Source organism: Berghia stephanieae, chromosome 7, assembly GCF_034508935.2.
Source record: "Berghia stephanieae isolate SIO BIC M18660-M18661 chromosome 7, UCSD_Bste_1.3, whole genome shotgun sequence".
Taxonomy (NCBI): Eukaryota; Metazoa; Mollusca; class Gastropoda; order Nudibranchia; family Aeolidiidae; genus Berghia; species Berghia stephanieae.
This window is the reverse complement of record NC_088366.1, coordinates 22,966,253-22,984,633: the sequence shown is the minus strand read 5'-3', so window position 1 is coordinate 22,984,633 and position 18,381 is coordinate 22,966,253. Positions and strand designations below refer to the sequence as shown.

Genomic DNA, 18,381 nt, shown 5'->3' with positions numbered 1-18,381 from the left:
GTAATATATAATGCATAACGGGTTGGCTGTAATACAAAAAATTAAAACTGTTTGATACTGATTGACAGTATTATGGGGGGAGGAGGAAAGTCCGATATAGCGAGGTTTCTTTGATCTGTATTTAATTATATCAGGTTTCAAATTAAGAATCATTTCACTCAGTGAATATCCTTTTTACTATAATCTGGCATACATTTTAATTCATTTAGTGTATGACTGTCCTTCAAAGCCAGAGCGCTCATTGAAGTGGAAGTTATCCAGATTTCAAAATGGTTGGTACACATTTAATTATTTTTATGTTTGATACCCAATATGTTTTGGGCTTATTGTCGTACGTAAGTTTTTACCATCTGCATAAAATGAAAATCTGTTGCAAAAGACTTTCTGCTAGATCAAACATTCCCAGCGTATGGGGGAAGCTTGGCGCATCGTTCTAGTCTTGCTTCGTACCCATAAGGTAGGTAAAGAGTTCGATTCTCAGCTGCGTTGTATGACCTCGAGCAAGTCATCTTGCACTTCAGCTAACGCCTTGTGTTTTGTTTTTTTAATCTCCCCTTAAGACAAATCTTCCTTGGGATGAACAAAGGGATTTTTAAAATTCATTAAAAACATCCGTCTCTATCTTAATCTAAAACCTTCCACTTGCTTGTGAGTAAAGTCATTTTAAAATGTGACTTAGGGGGGCAGCGTGGCTCAGTGGTACAGTCTTTGCGTCGTACTCGAAAGGTATCTAGTTTGATCACCTGCCGCCGCGCTGTGTGGCCTTGAGTAAATCATCTCACCCTAGCTTAATTTATGGCTTTGTACCGCGACTAACTCCTAGGTTATTCCAGTCTCATCTTGGAATAGACCCTAGAGACAAATTATAAAGGGAATATGTTTTTAATTTTAATTTAATTTATTAATGTTAAGTTCCAAGAATAGAAGATTGCAATAAAGGCACCATCCTATGGTTAGTAGTGATTTTTAATATAATGCCTGTGTCAATGTGTCCGTTTTACCTGGAAGAAAGTATATTTCGAAAGACCACCGTCCTACCATCGGGGGTAGCAAGAAATTGTCTCTATCCGGTTAATGCCACGGAGAGCGGGATGAACTTAGGTTTCGTGGTCCTCTTTATTTGAGGGAAGCAGCATGGTTACAGCGGTAGGGTCTTTGCTTAGTTTCAAGAAGGTATTATAGTGATGATGATGATGATGATGATGATGATGATGATGATGATGATGATAGTCATTGCAAAGGGAACAATTCTGCGGCAAAGCTAGATCTTCTTTCAATCTTCATTCCCCTCTAATATTCCCAAGTGTTTGGGACATTTTATGTTAGGATTTGACAGTATTTTTGGAAAGAATAATTAGTTATATGAAAATTTCTAATTGTAATAGGTGACTGCATAAATTGTTTCTATTTGCTTGAAGGCAAGTGTAAGCGTTTATATGTGTGTCTCTTGTCTTTTGTTGAAAATGAATAGATTTTCAGTCGGCACAGAAATATTACAGAGAATCCTGCATCATATTGTGATGAAACGTTGTGATATTTGCTCACAAACTGAGGAACCTTTGATGGGCATTGAGTTGAGCAACCTAAGTTGCTGGAAATCTAGTAAAAATGCGCTGATTGTGTCAATAAAAATTGTGAATATTCTTTTAGTGACTAATCATGTCTTTAAATTTTAGAAAAAGACATTCGTCGAACAATTATAGTAAGAGCATGTAAATAAAATAATACTAAATTTGGTGTTGTGAATTTCGTCCATATCAGGCAATGAAACAGCTGATCAAGTAAACACAAAGGTGTGTCATGACCTATTTAATGGTCACATGATAGTCACGTGGTAAATTCAGCCCTCGGTCCACGACTAGAAAACTTGAAAACGTAATCAAGAAAAAAAAATCCCTCGATTTTGTTCATTTCATTGTGCGATTTTAAAACTTTTAAAGACACCTGGACGACACAGATAAGAAAGAACGACCTTAGAATGAGTACTACATCATCCGGCGAAGGTAAGTGTCACTAAAGTCCAAAGTCCAAACTAATCTCTGATCGTGTTTGAATGTTGTAATACTGTCCCTGTCGTAATGGCAATAATGGCCGATGGCCTTGGGATAAACTTCTTTTCCTCAAAATCAAATTATTTGAATCGTCAAACGCATGACGATTTTCTTCTTCTCCGTTATCTTGAAATTTTAGAGATGAGTTTCAACATAATTTTGTTTGGCTTCATGGCAAAAATAGGGAGAGAATCTTGGCTTTTTAGGTCACGCTTCGCGAGTGTTTGCTAGATTGATAGTTCGAATCAAGGTCAGCTTTCCCCAGGTTTGTCGAAATGTTTACTTGTGATATATGACCTCAGTTGATTTATTTACACGATGGCCCGAAGCTTGGACAATGAAATTTACCTTTTGGGTTGAGGAGTTTATAAAAAAGAAGTAATGTTGGTAGTTATAACAATAAAAATAATAATGATGATGATGATAAAATAATGATGATGATGATGATGATGATGATAATAATAATAATGATGATGAGGATGATATTAATAATAGTGATAATAATAATAGTAATAACAATAATAATAATTAATAATAATAATAATAATAATAATAATGATACTGATAATAATAATAATAATAATATAATAATAATAATAATAATAATAATAATAATAATAATAATGATAATAATAATAATAATAATAATAATAATAATAATAATAATAATAATAATAATAATAATAATAGGATCTTGGTCATTTAACCTTGCCGTTTTCTAAAATGTTTTCAGTTTTTACCGATTACGATTTAAAGCTGTCTCTTGATTATTTTAGAATTATCTAGAGTAATTTTATATTCACACAGTTTTTCCTATCCGTAACTTTAAAAATAAAATGATGCACTGTTAAGAAATATATAACAGAAAACTTTTTTTTTTTTTTTTTAAGAATTACCTATTACTTTCTACCCTTTGGACAGGATATTAGCTTGTTGTAATCAATTGTCCAACATATTTAACAGTCCCAGCTACCTTATATTTTTATGGTTAGACTAATCAGAAATGGAAAACAGTCCTATGACATGTAAGTGATCGAGTGAGCTACATCAGATCTGACTTCTTGACATTGTAGAAATCGTAGTTCTTATGAGAAAGTAACAATCTAGCTACTTTATCAAGACCATACTCTTAGGGATCATTTCTAGAGGATGCAATCAATTGATAATGTCTGTTTAATGTTTTAGAAGTACGGATAAAATTCGGCTCTGTGGATCTTATAGCTCTGAAGGACTACTCCTGGTGTTTAGGCCTTGGAGACTGCTGGCGTTGATGATAAAGATAGTTCTGTAGACCCATCAGGCCAGTGGAACCAGAGCTTAGCCCATTTTGTATATCGTGCAGTTTTGCTCATTTGGTATGACACCCATATTTGGACCAGCAGGTCCTTACCACTCTGGATGGTGCAAATTTAAATCCCTGGAAAAGGTTCTTTATTCACTTTCTCTCATTCCATCCGTGTGTAAAAGGAGTAGCTGGCTGGTAACAGTTTTGTCTCTGTCAAAAAAAAATTTTTTAATGTAAAAGTGCCTAACTGGCGTCATGTCTGATCTTACAATTTAAATGATGCTGTTGGCTTTTAAAGCACTTTGAGCACTTTTAGTGAATATTGCATTGAATAAAAACTCTCATTTAAAAAGAAAAAAAGAGATACTTTCAAAAATTTGCTTGCAGTCTTTTTGATCAGTTGTCTGTCTAAAATTACTTTTGTTTAGATCCGAACACCCCAATCACTGCTGGGTGGACCGATGGTTCAGAAAATAATTTTGGTTTTGTTTCTGGCCCTTCACTTGTGACAGGACTTTTCTACCAACTAACCTATAAGGATCCCACAAGAGATAGGTGCGCATTAAGAATGCAGGAGGATGTCTCAAGAGACATTTAGAAATTGGTCCATGGCGAACATTTTTTTCAACTTTTAATTTTTGGCAATCAATCAACAATTAGTCACTAAAATTACTAAATTTCAATTTTTTTTCTTCTACAAATGCACCCTGATAGTTCTGATCCAAAAGATGTATGAAATAAGCACGATGTGTCTCACGAAATACATTTAAATATTCTGACTTTACTCGTAGCATCTCTATGAAATATGGACAATGCCAAGATATGTATTACGTTGAAAACCCCCCCGACTATTTATGATGTTTGTATCAAATATCATTCAGTGACAAAATGGAACGAAATTATGGTAAAAACAACTTTTTTGATGTCATGAATTTTACACTGGTTTGTTGGTATCCGATTATAATGCTCTGTCTGTATCTTTATTACACTCACCACACTTGCAAATTCAAAGAGAATGGCATCAGTCGCCAGTCCAATCAATTTTCTTTTCTATTTTCTATACCTCCGTTCACCCAGCAGTGATTGCATTACTGGATCTGATAGATCTTGCATTATACCTTGTGATAGACTAGCATCCCGACCAAAAGATGCTGCAAAAACTGGTATAAACTATGACTCAACAGGCCTGATGTCTCTGAAGGAAATTATATAAAAAGCTGGAATAATTAGAAGTGTCTGGAACGTCATCGTAATTTATCTACAAGAAACACTCTGACCCCCTGTTTTTTTAATGAGGATATTTTATAAAGCTGTCAGAGAAATGTTTTAAATATACAGTCCACTCCGGATAATCTCAACTCGGTTAATCGCAACATTTCCCAAGAAACGGAATTCATTTTTTATAAAAGTCACTGGTTAATTGCAACAAATTTTGGTTAATCACAACACATTTTGGACCCAAAAAATGGTAAATTCAAGAAACAAAATTTTATGATTAACTTTCATGATTTTTCATGACAGGTTGAAGAATCTAGATGCGTAGGGTTTGATTCTACAGTATTGTGTCACCATTCTATTTCAGGTTTTGCAGTATGGGCCTAGAAATAGGAGAGTTAGCGATAGCTCTCCTATTTCTAGGGTATGGGTTTGTGCGGTCATATGTGACCCCATGATAAATTTCTATTGCTTCAAGAAGACTCCTTAACCGATTTGCTTCCTGTTTTGGGAACTGTTGAGCAACACTATAAACATCTGGCCTTGACAAGAAAACAGACGACCCTAAATGCCTTCTTAGGGAAATAGTGACGTCAAACACCAAGGAAAATGATGGAATTTACAACCATAAAAAGAAGAAAAAAACCCAACAAAAAAAAAAAACAAACAGAAGAAAACAAAAGAGAAAAGAAAAACAAAACAAAACAAAACAAAATAAAAGTAAAACAAAACAAAAAACAACAATAACAAAAAAAGCACGTGTTTAATGAAACCATGCACAGTCCCAAGCCTGTGTAAACTCAGTGGAAAATGTTGCAATAGTGGACAGGAATCTCAGCTTTGGTTAATCGCAACTTCGGTTAATTGCAACATTTTCGCTGTTGCGATTATCCAGAGTGGACTGTAATTTATCAACTCTTTCTCCCCCCCTCCCCTGATATAAAAAAGCAAAACAAATACAAACTTAATATCTTAATATCTAGAGATAGATAGATAGATAGATAGAGAGAGAGAGAGAGAGAGAGAGAGAGAGAGAGAGAGAGAGAGAGAGAGAGAGAGAGAGAGAGAGAGAGAGAGAGAGAGAGAGAGAGAGTGTGTGTTTGTGTGTGTGTGTGTTTGATATGAGCATATACACACTATTCACATCATTGAAAACCAAACACAAACCACTGGGTTATTTGTCATTGCTTTAATATAACACATAGAGTGTTGGTTTATGAATGTTTTTTTCGACCACGTACAATAATTATTAGATCATCACTAGTTTGGTTTACACCGCTTTTATAATTAAGTGCACGTGATTTGAAATGAAGTTTCCGTACAGATTGACTGGTGGAAGTAAATCGAACATGTGCTATAAATTGTTATAAGACGGTTGTTGTCTAGTAGGACATGTGTATATGGATATGATCAGAATTAATTAACCATTTGTCTCCCTTGGTCCATTCAAAATAAGATGAATCCATAATTTGTTTTGCATGTGCTCTCTTGTTATTGTTATTATTTTTATTTTGTTAAAAATAAACAAATAAATGTATTTATATTTATGTATATATTTATTTGTTTATCGGTGTATTATGCACTCATTTGCGCATTTGTCTATCTACCTATCTGCACACACACACACACACACACACACACACAATATATATATATATATATATATATATATATATATATATATATATATATATATATATATATATATATATATAGAATCGTGTTTGATACATATATGGTACGAAAAGTGCTCGACATGCAGTAATGGAGCGAATTATTATTATTTAAAATATTTACCACAATGGTTGAGACAGTCTACATTAATGTTTCAGGCTTAATTTGCCATCGTCAGGACTGAATTGTTTTGTTGACTGTTGTTGTTTCTTGAAGTGGTTCCGGTTTAAAGTTGCTTAACAAGAATTTACGCCGATGGGGACACTTTCCGTACATCTCACTTTTCATGTTGAGTGTGGCTTCATGAGGGTGTTTGATTATAGTATATTTCTCTTCCAGGCATAAGCTACATTGTTTTGATGTTGGTGTGTATCCTGTTGCTTTAGATAAAATTTTCCATGAAATGTTGTGGTCTAGTTTGTTGTCTTTTAATTTCCAAATATGTTCGCTGAGTTTTGTGGATGTTTTTTTGTTAGTGTTTCTAAATGTTGAGGTGTGGAGGTTGTATCTTGTTTTGAAATTATTTTCTGTTAGTCCTACATATTTTTCTTGCTTGTTTGTTTTAGTTTCTGTGACTGTGGCTTGGTAAATTAAACTTGATTCTAAGCATTGTTTGTTTAGCGGACAATGTTCTTTATTTCTGCAGTTGCATTTTCTGGTGGGTGGGTTTTGCTCTTGTCGGTGGTTTATTAATATTTTTTTGTTGTGGCTTGAAATTATTTGTTCTATGTTGCGCATACACGAGTAGCTTATTTTTATGGTATCCCTGTTGATAATTTTATGTAGCTTGTGGTATTTTGGAAAGTGTGTATCAATTAATTTCAGGAACTGCTGTCCTATGTTTGTGCTGACGTTTTTGTCGAAAGGTGGGTTGAACCAAGTCATGTGTCGTTTTCTTGTTTTACGTTCTTCACTTGTGTGTTGGGGTTTACATGAGAGGGAGGCGTCTGTGTATTCAAATGGTTTGTTGTATCCGCTTTTTGTGAGTGCTTCTTTGTAGGGGTGGCTGCGACGTTGAATATCTCTCTGTTTTCCGAAAGTTTGCTCACCCTCAGTGCTATGTTTTTTGGTATGTTTTCAATGACGGGACGGGGTGGTTGCTGTTTTTATTAATGTAGCTAATGGTGTTGTTTGGTTTTCTGAACGGTTGGAATGAATTGGATTTTATGTCGAATGTGATGTCGAGGAAGTCAACTGTTTTTTTGTTTGCTTCTATCGTGATTTTCAAATTGTTGTTTTGGAATATTTTACAGATTTGCATATATATATATAATTATATAATATAATATATATTATATATAATATATAATATATATATATATATATAGAGAGAGAGAGAGAGAGAGAGAGAGAGAGAGAGAGAGAGAGACAGAGAGAGAGAGTTAAAAAATGCCATTCAATATAAGTGATTTACATTCCTCGTCTTGGGTTCACAAGTTAATGAGATCAAAACATCATATTGATTGGTCTATCTACACCAAGTTGCGTGGACCGAACGCAATTATGGGTTTGATTTGATAGTGTTGTGTAGTGTAATGGACACATTTTTGTTGTTGTTGGCATGGGAGTAATTGGATTCCATAGTTTGGTGTCACGTCCGCCCGGCAACGAGCAGCTTGGTTCTAAACAAAGAAAATTGGTACTTTTTATTCTTCATGCTGGCTAGAACTTGTTCACATGTCATGTGATCAGAATGTATAAAAGTCAAAAACATGATCAGATTTATAATGGTTTTCTCCTCTGGATACACTTTTATGCTCATTGGAGAAGTATTTCATAAGGGCGCCCGCCATTGTTCCGATAGTTTAGAACCAATACTAAGTTACCATGCGTCATTACGAGGGAAGTGACGTCACGACTGTTGAAGCCTATTCCAATACAAAACGGGACCATAACAATTTGGATCGTCGCACATTGAAATAAGTACACGTCGGTTTACACACTTGAAAAAAAAGGGCTTTTATATAGAGCAATAAATATCCACTAAGCGTGCTCAAAGCGCTTTACATAGGGTCTCTGACCAACAGCAACACGTAACATGTAGAACGAGACATGACGCCAGTTAGCTGACATTACAATTCTTTTTTTTTTTCCAACAGAGACAGCGCTGTTAACAGCCAGGTACTCATTATACACTTGAGTAGGGTGACGGTGAGAGAATGTGAGTAAAGAGTCTTTTCCAAGGACTCAAATATTCGCCGAGCGAGGCTCAAACCCAGGACCTGCCAATCCGAAAGCGTATGTCATACCACAAACCGCACCCAATTGGTTTTAAATGAACAAAGTATGAACAATCAATAGAAGGAACTCTTTGTTATTGTTTTTGGACAGCTATTTTTATGAGTAGGTCTAGTTCTATCTGAATTGTATTAATCAGACTATAAACGCTTAAGGGTTACACATAGTTTTGTGTGTTGGTACGTTATGTCCTGATGGCGGATGTGGTGAGTTTTTATAAGAAACTAAGTGCATAGCCTGGCATGACAGTTTTTTGCTTCGCTTGTGGCCGCTTTGCGACCGCAAAAAATTGCAAAGTATCACTGATTTGCTTTTTCTGTCGCAAAATCTGCAAATTTTTGCAAAGAAAAGAAACCCAACAATAACTTTTTAAAAAACATTGGCGCTGATATCGCCTTACATTTGTTACAAGAGCAGTAAAACCCTTAAAAACAAACAAATACCTTTCTCTTTCATGAACTAATTATGGGTTTTTAGGAAAATCAATCGCAAATTTTTGCAAATTTTGCTGTTTTTAGCTTGCAAAATTTGAGATTCTTTTTTTTTTTTTTTTTTTTAATGTAAACCGCCATAAAATCAGCATCGCATCAACAGGAATCTCAGTAACAGTGGTTATTGTGTTGGATTTTTTTTTCTGCATTGAATTGCAATTTCCGATATATTCCCCCCCCCCCCCCCTTGAGCTGAATCTATATGTTGACTCCATAATTCACTTCACATCCCGATCTTTATTGAGATTGACCTTAATGAGAAATTTCTCCTGATTGGAAATGATATTTAAAAAAAAAAAAAAAGGGGGGGGGGGGGGGAAGAGGGGACATTGCTTAAATAACCTTACATTTGTTGCCAGCGCCGTGAAACCCTTCAGAACAAACCGATATATTTCTGTTTCATGAACTAAGTAAGGGATTTTAGGAAATTAATTGTAATTTTTTTTGCAAATTTTGCTGTTTTTAGCTTGCAAAATTTGGGATTTTCTTTTGCAAAAAACCGCCATGTCAGGATGATGATGATGATGATGATGTTGATGATAGGAATGTGACCCATTATTTAAGTATCATAAATATGCCTCTTATGAATAGATAACAACATACTGATAATATTAAGAACTATTGACACTCAAATCTTGATGACTCTATCCTTTGATGATGTCCTATTTAACAAAAAAAAAAAAAAAAAAGACGAAAACAATACAGTCTTTGCTAATTAAAAAAAAAGTGGAACGATCCTCGGAAATTGAAATCAAACTCAAGCCCGTCCTTCAAATAATAATGTATTTATAAGGGGTATCTAGTCAAAGGTTGTTTTTTTCTCTCTCTATGTTTCCGTGCTCTCGTTATCAGTATCAGCAAGAAATTCTGATCTGGAGTTTAGATAATATGTAGATAGTGCATGTGGTGAAGCGAGTTGGTTTCTTATCTTTTGTTGAATTGGTGAATTCTAAAATAGTCAACAGATGTTTGTTTTTTCCTTGGATGTCATTTAGGTAAGATTAGGTCACAGCTTGTTAAAATATAAATAAGGACACCCCCCCCAAAAAAAAAAAAAAAAAAAAAAAAAAAAAAAAACAAAAACAAACAAACAAAAAACAAACAAACAAAAAGCAACAGAACTTCCCAAAAAAAAAACAAACAAAACAATACAATACAAAGCGGAAAAAGCAAACAAAACAACGTGAAATTGAATGTAAATGTCAATTTGATATACGAAAACAGATAAAATGGACGCTTCGGGTTTCCTGTCCATCAATGTTTTTTGTTTATTCATCTTAACAACATCACTATCACATTATCTCATTCGTCTGTAGTGTTTCATCCACCATGTTTTGTTAATAATGGGGGAAACCCGAAACGTCCATTTTATCTGTTTCCGTATATTAATTTGAGGTTTACAATCAAATTCACATTGTTATTTAAAGCGCTTTTAGCACTTTCAGTGGATATTCTCCCATAGAAATGCTCAAGGGTGTTTATTTTAAGTATCGTATAGCCATTTTATGTCAAGGGTATAGCATAAACGCTATCTACAAATTATTTTGCTACATTTAGGGGTACATTTATGTCTGCTGTATATCTCTTTCCTAGTATATTTTTCGGCTCTCCTTTTTTTGCTCCGCGTCATCCGCCTCATTATCCTCCTGGTTCCCCCCCCCCCCCCGCTTCCTATTCCTACCCCCCTCCTCCTACTCCTCATCCCCATGCTACTTCCCCCTTCCTCCTTTTCCACATCCTCATATTCATAATTTTCTCTCTCTCTCTCTCTCTCTCTCTCTCTCTCTCTCTCTCTCTCTCTCTCTCTCTCTCTCTCTCTCTCTCTCTCTCTTTCTCACTCTTCTCCACTTTCTTCTCATACTTCTCATTTTCCTGCCCCCCTCCTCCTCACCCAACTCTTCCTTATCCTCCTCCTCCTCCTCCTCCTCCTCCTCCTCCTCCTCCTCCTCATCTCTCTCTCTCTCTCTCTCTCTCTCTCTCTCTCACTCTCTCTCTTTCTCCACCACCACCTCCTCCTTTTTTTCTAGTCATTTGATTCTCCCAACAAACGAATTGTTTTAATAATTTATACTCATTCCAACCATAACTTTTCCAACTCGCTTCTTATTTTCCTAGGATATTTCAAATTTCCAATTTTAGCTTTTTTTTCAGGATTGTCTCCAACAGCTATTTTACAACGTCATACAAATGGGAAAATTAATCACACTGCACAAGTGGGTAATACTTATATAACACGAATCCTATTACTTTTACTCATCAACGTATTCCGGTTTGGAATGCTAAAAATCTTTAAACTGTGACCCGCCGAGTGTAAGTGCAATGCTTTGTCAACTCGAGAATCCTTTTATTGTTATTTTTCCTAATTGAATGTTGGCCAAATTTTAAAATCAAAGTGTTTTGTTGAGGTAGTCACAGTTGTGACATTTTTGTCTTTTCCCATTTCCCATCTTGGTTGGGATTTTCCCAGGGTTGTGAGTAACCGTTAATTAATTGAGGTCAAATCTCTTATCAACTTCTTAAATCTTCGCTACTTTTATTTAATGGATACGCGGACTAAAATAATTGTAGATACAATACTTCGCTTCATCAGCGTTGTCTCTGTCAGAGGATTGTCACGAGAGCGGTGAAATTAGCGGCTTCGCTTCACTTTTGTAAACAATTAGTACTCTTTGTATAACTTTTTATGGGACCTAAAAACTAGTGCCGCGCTGAAGACCGGTCTAGACCGCGGTCCGACGGTCTTTTAGCTGTGAACCGAAGACCGGTCCCATAGGGGAAGATCGGCGGCGGTCCTCACTTCTTATCACCTTTCAACTAGTGCGGGGCGGTCCTTGCAAGGACCACGGTCCTACGGTCTCGCGCCATAGCCTACTACTTCCCCAGCGCAGGGTTGCCAGATTATTTTTCAACAAAATGCCAGGGGAAGACTCAAAAAAATGCCAAAACACTCAAAAGATGCCAAAGTCTGTTGACTCCCACCCCACTAAGAAAACTACTCACTTTTGATAGACAATTTACTATCATATCCTGTGGCTTGCGTGTTTTCTTTTCTTTTTCTTTTATTATTTTTTTTTTTTTGTTTGTTTTTTTTGAATTATACTAAATTTCCTGTTGGGGTAATTATTTACCTACTGACTACGAAGTGGAGTGCTAAACCACTACACCACGGTTGGATTTTAAGAATGAAAAAGAAATGTGAAGATGTTTGTTTTTACGCGTTTAGAAAAATTAAGAAAAGGTGTCATTTGAAGTATAATATACAAGAAAAGAAAATGCCAAATGAAAATGCCAAATGCCAAATGATTTTTCTAATGCCAAACGGTTTTCAAAAATGCCAGATTTTTGGAATCTGGCATTTAAAATGCCAAACTGGCAACCCTGCCCCAGCGATTCGTTGCTTCGGTTGCCTATCTTCCACCAATCACCACCCATCCCACTTAATTAATCGCACCCACCCCCCTTTGCCATACACTAAACGACACAGACGACCATACAGGCAGACGACCACCAACCTCCACTCCGCAAACCGCCCTTTCGTGTGTGAGATGGGGGGAACAGGAGGCGCACGCCTTGGACGATTCCATTATACGGGGTAAATTTCAAAATTTACTACACCATAATGATCGCAATGACAATGATCTATGGTGAAGGCATGACCCCTCTTCTCTAATGGGTTATTGTTTGAAATGTATGTGACTACTAAAGATGTGTGTTGTGTGTGTGTGTGTGTGTGTGTGTGTGTGTGTGTGTCGAACCTAGCAAGTAGCAAATCCGATTTTTTGTTTTCTTTTGTCCATCTCTTGTCACCACTCCTTTCTATCGCAGTGTTGTCATTTAAAATAATACAATAATATTAAAATTTCGTTGGTGTTTTTACTTATCAAATAATATGAGTTTCATTAGTTTCTTCCTTCCAAAAAACCCAGTTATAACGTCTGAATTTTAAAAAAGTCCAATAGAATATTTGGGGACCCCGATAGCTCAGTTGATAGAGCACTCTCTTTATACGCAAAGGGCCAGAGATCGATCCCGGGTGCAGTCGATTTTTTTCTGAATCCCTGTCTACTCAGCAATGAATGAGTGTTGTATCAACGCCACGAACAACTCGATCAACGCCTTGGCGATGCCATTATCTCCTTTAATGGGGATAAATTTCAAATTTTATTAAATTATCGAAGTAACAATGAAGTACGGTGAGCAAATAAAGAAGGCATCACCCCTCTTCTCTAATTAGGTTACAATTTGAAATGAGTGTGACTACTCCGTGTGTTTTACTCCTGTAGACCACGGTTTTCGTCGTGTAGCGGTCTTTAACGGTTCAAGAATGAACGATCCCATGGTCTCAAAGGTCAAACCGGTTCGAATTTCCAACAGTCTCTCAGGAATGTTCAATGTCGAAAAGGACCGGTCCTAGGACCGGTCCTTGCGGTCTTCATTTCCCAAGGACCGTAGGACCGTGGTCCTTAAGCTTGCCAAGGACCGCCCCGCACTACTAAAAACCAAAAGTTGATTTTACGGGCGCGGAACAGGATCTGTGAAACTACTCCGTATTTTAGTTTTCCCGGAGACGCTGACATGATAATATGTGATATGACCTGAAATTGCCGCACACCCCGTGTGCAAAACTTCTAACATTTAAAGTAACGCAAGGACATTGTTAGAAGCCAAATTATATATTCCAAGATCATTCCGATTGGTCATTTGTTTCTTTCAACTAAACGAGGCAACTTTAAAACACAAATAACGTCACCGCGCTGCTAAAAACAAGACACAATACGCTTCAACAGTCGTAACGTCACTTCCCTCGTAATGACGCATGGTAACTTAGTATCTGGCTCTAAACTATCGGAACAATGGCGGACGCCCTTATCAAATATTTCTCCGACGAGCATAAAAGCGTATCCAGAGGAAAAAAAACAACATAAATCTGATCATGTTTTGACTTTTACACATTCTGATCACAAGACATATGAAAAGTTCTAGCCAGTATGAAGAATAAAAAGGACATATTTTCTTTGTTTAGAACCACGATGGCCGCCGTTGCTGGGCGACGTGACATCAGACTATTGAATCCAATTGGAAACTATCTATCTACATGTATATCGTATGCGACTATGTGGTCTAGTGGTATGACACTCGCTTTCGGATCGGAAGGTCCTGAGTTCGAGCCTCGTGCTCGGCGCATAGTTGAGTCCTTGGAAAAGGCTCTTTACACATTCTCTCACCGTACTCAGGTGTAAAATGAGTACCTGGCCGGTAACAGTGGTGTCTTTGTCCCAAAAATTGTAATATCACCTAACAGGCGGCATGTCCCGTCGTACATGTAAAATGTTGCTGTTGTCCAGGGACCCCCTGTAAAGCGCTTTGAGCACATTTAGTGGATATTGCTCTATATAAAGCTCAATTTTTATTTTAAAAAAAACAACTTTTTATGTGAATTTTATATGACTTTTGTATATCAGGCATATTTCCTTAACCAAGAGATATTTTGGATTAAATTTGGCATGGATTGACATTGATAAGGACTTGTTCTTGTTGATTGTAAATTTTCGAGTGTTTCTGATTTCTGGATCGAGATGAAACAGCGTCATAATACTTAAAAGCATCACAAGGACAACTACCTTCTTTGTCTTCATATTTCACTTATTATGATTACGAATGAGTCAACCGTGTCGTCAAAGTGTTTTGTTTTTATGAATATTGCACGTGACCCGCTATCTGAAATCGGTAATATGTTAGAATGAATTGGATGTGGAAAAAATGTAATCTATTGTCCAAATTAGAACACTTGAGATACGTTTTCAGACGTTCCTACTACAACGATAACTGGGTGGGGATCCTGACCTCTCATAGTGGGCAGGGAGGTACATGCTGTCTCTTCTATCCCCCCATACCCGTTTTCCAATTGTTTCCTGTCATTGTCTTGGAATGAGATTACTCAGTTTTGTCCTGATCCTTGCCGGAGTTCCTTGGCTGGGAGGGATATAGTCGAATGTATAGTTATAGTTTCGGGAGATGATATTTTTTTCCTTGTAAACCATCTCTCTGTTATGCATTGTATTATGTTTAGTTTACATATTATATTATATGATTGGTAAACATTTGAGTGTATTCCTCTTAGTTGGGACCCGTGCTTGTGTCTGGATGAGACTTTTAGGTGATCTCAAACTAAGTACTTTGGCGGTGTGCTCTTGGAATCTACATCTGTTCCCTATTTGAACCAATTCCCCTTTGTCTTACCTTTTCTTTTGTGCTTTAATTGTAATTCTAGAACTTTTTACTATCCCAGTTTCTTCTTTTTTACTGGCGCTGATATGACCTTAATGTGTTGCAAGCGCCGTAAAACCCTTAAAAACAAAAACAAAACATACGACGATCAATTCGTAGACCCACGAATTTCTGGGTCCTAACTGACCGTCATAGATATCTTTAACTCAATAAAATTCTTGAAAATGAAGTTTAGTTGCCAGAGCTTGTATAAATAATATGAAGTTGACGTCACTCAGGTCTTTGTTGTTGTTTTTTTTTTTTTGTTGCCATCCGCGTTTATGAGTAATTCTCACTAAATTGTATTACCCAGACTATTGACGCTCAAGATTACACATAGTTTTGTGTGTTGGTCCGTTGTACTTCCGGATGGCAATGTTGTGAGCTTCTTAGCCAAGCGCATACTATCTATACATCCGAAAGTATAACTGGCCAACACACAAAACTGTGTGTAACCATGGTCTTTTATAGTCTGGTTAATACAGTTTAGTGAGAATTACTCATAGACGCGGATGACATTAAACAATAACAAAGACCTGATGACGTCAACTTCGAACTATCTATATATAGGTGTTTAAAACATCAATTTATATATTGAGGACAAATTGGTAATTCTTAAAAGTAGTTATACTGCCTACTATGTTTTTACCCTTGATAAGTACGACATTTCCCATTCCAAGTGGGCACGTCTGCTTTTTATACGAATAGTATATATTTTTAAACTGCAATAATCTAAAATATCATATGTTTGGCAGTTTTAGATTTAGTTTCACATTTTCATCGTTATCTCTTTTGCCCTATATAATACCGTAATGAGACGGTAGGGCGCATATTAAATGTAGCGTAGGGAATGCTGGCAAATTGGTTGTCAGTGCTATTTTCAAGAGGTTGTTTTGAAGTTGTTTTGACAGTGCTCTGATGGCTGAGAGGAAATCACGTGCGTGTTTGGGTGAAGTGGTGGTGGTGGTCAGTGAGTCACTTTGTTTGTGTGTGTCTGTGTGTGTATAATATATATATATATATATATATATATATATATATATATATATATATATATATATATTGTGTGTGTGTGTGTGTGTGGTTGTGTTTGCGTATAATATACATGTGTGTGTATGTGGGGAGAGAGAGAGAGAGAGAGAGAGAGAGAGAGAGAGAGAGAGAGAGAGAGAGAGAGATTGAGAGGAAATGGAGAATATAAACACATACACAGTCAAATAGGTATGTAGATTGATGGTGATGGATGGGTAGGAGGATAGGTGAATAGATGGATGGATTTTAAAAATCCCCCTATTCATCCCTAAGGGGAAATCTATCGGGTTTTTTTTTCAAGGGAAGATTGGAATAATACAGGCGTTAGCCGCAGCGCAGCGTGGCAAAGTGAGCTTGCTCAAGGCCTCACAACGCACCGGGAGTCGAACTCGCTACCCCCTGGGTGCGAAGTAAAGACCACACCGCTGTGCCACGACGTTTTCTTTGTTTTGTATTTTTTATAAGTCATTTTTACTCCCTTGATTTTACTTTGCATTTTATTGACTCATTTAGGCACCTATAGATTTTGGTATTCAGAGAGAGGGAGAGAGATAGAGATAGAGAGAGAGAGAGAGAGGGAGAGAGATAGAGAGAGAGAGAGTGAGAGAGAGAGTGAGACAGAGAGAGTGAGAGATAGAGAGAGAGTGAGAGAGAGAGAGGGAGAGAGAGAGAGAGAGAGAGTGTGTGCGAAGTAAAGACCACACCGCTGTGCCACGACGTTTTCTTTGTTTTGTATTTTTTATAAGTCATTTTTACTCCCTTGATTTTTGATTTTTTACTTTAGCATATTTTTGATCATAGGACTATAGATTTATTAGAGACGAGGGAGAGAGATAGAGATATGATAGAGGAGAGAAGATGTGGAGAGAGAGTAGAGAGAGGTAGAGATGAGAAGAGAGAGTGAGAGAGAAAGAGAGAGAGAGAGTGAGAGAGAGAGAGTGAGATAGAGAGAGAGAGAGAGAGGTGTGACAAGGGAGAGATAGAGAGAGAGGGGGGAGGGAGGGAGAGATAGAGAGAGAGAGGAGAGAGGGTGTGACAAGGGAGAGAGAGAGAGAGAGAGAGAGAGAGAGAGAGAGAGAGAGGGTGTGACAAGGGAGAGAGAGAGAGAGAGAGGGGGGGGGGAAAGGAGAGAGAAGAGAGAGAGGGGGGGAGAGGGAGGGGGAGGGAGGGAGAGAGAGAGAGAGGAGAGAGGGTGTGACATGGGAGAGAGAGAGAGAGGGGGGAGGGAGAGATAGAGAGAGGAGAGAGGGTGTGACAAGGGAGAGAGGCATAGGGAGAGAGGAGATAGATAGAGAGAGAGAGAGAGAGAGGAGAGAGGGTGTGACAAGGGAGGGAGGCATAGAGAGAGAGGAGAGAGAGAATGGGGGGGGGGCGAGGGAGGGAGGGAGAGAGAGAGAGAGAGAGAGAGAGACAGAGAGAGAGAGGAGAGAGGGTGTGACAAGGGAGAGATAGAGAGAGGAGAGAGGGTGTGACAAGGGAGGGAGGCATAGAGAGAGAGGAGATAGAGAGAGAGAGGGTGTGACAAGGGAGGGAGGCATAGAGAGAGAGGAAAGAGAGAGAATGGGGGGGGGGGCGAGAGAGAGAGAGAGAGAGAGAGAGAGAGAGAGAGCAATGATGATTCAAGTGGCTTAGGTTTAATTGAGTAATCTGCTTTCCAAGTACATCAAGCCCCTTTCCGCTCCTTCTATCACGGCACGGGACTCGCAATAATTATTATTGTTTCGGGATAATCCCATTTCTGTGTCTTGTTTGACAGCTCGGCAATTATTAAGTGTCATAAGTTGGTCACTGGATCTCTCGTCAACAACACCGTTGAGTTCACTGCAAGACATATCCTTGGAAAGTGATAAAGCATCTCTTTAAACTGTCGGAGAGTAGATTAATAAATACTTATTGTAAATCGGTATATTCTGTATAAATTTAATTGAACTTTCAGTTTTCATTTCACTGTTGGGTCCGTGGTTATCTGTTGTGTCTCATCAAACAATGACTTCAGTCATTTCTAAAATGCCGATCGTTTCTTGTAAGGATTATACTGGTTGCTATAGAAACGGAACATCATTTTTTCCTCCAGAGGATTCAAACCATTGGCACTTTATGACTTCCGAGTCTTCCACCACTCGCCAAT

General features: G+C 37.4%; 1 protein-coding gene across 3 annotated transcripts in view; it reads left to right on the top strand.

Moving 5' to 3' along the window:
- The first annotated feature begins 1,820 nt into the window (after nt 1-1,820).
- The window catches only part of LOC144976899 (hepatocyte nuclear factor 4-gamma-like), a 106,379-nt gene continuing 89,818 nt past the window's right edge, over nt 1,821-18,381 (top strand). Inside the window, exon 1 of one of the 3 annotated variants that reach the window (XM_078921467.1) lies at nt 1,821-2,003. In XM_078921467.1, the coding sequence (XP_078777593.1) occupies nt 1,979-2,003 (25 nt within the window). In that variant the 5' untranslated portion in view covers nt 1,821-1,978. Of the gene's footprint in view, nt 2,004-2,066; nt 2,317-17,902 lie in introns of those variants that run through there. The other 2 variants (XM_078921463.1, XM_078921459.1) reach the window with 2 other exon arrangements.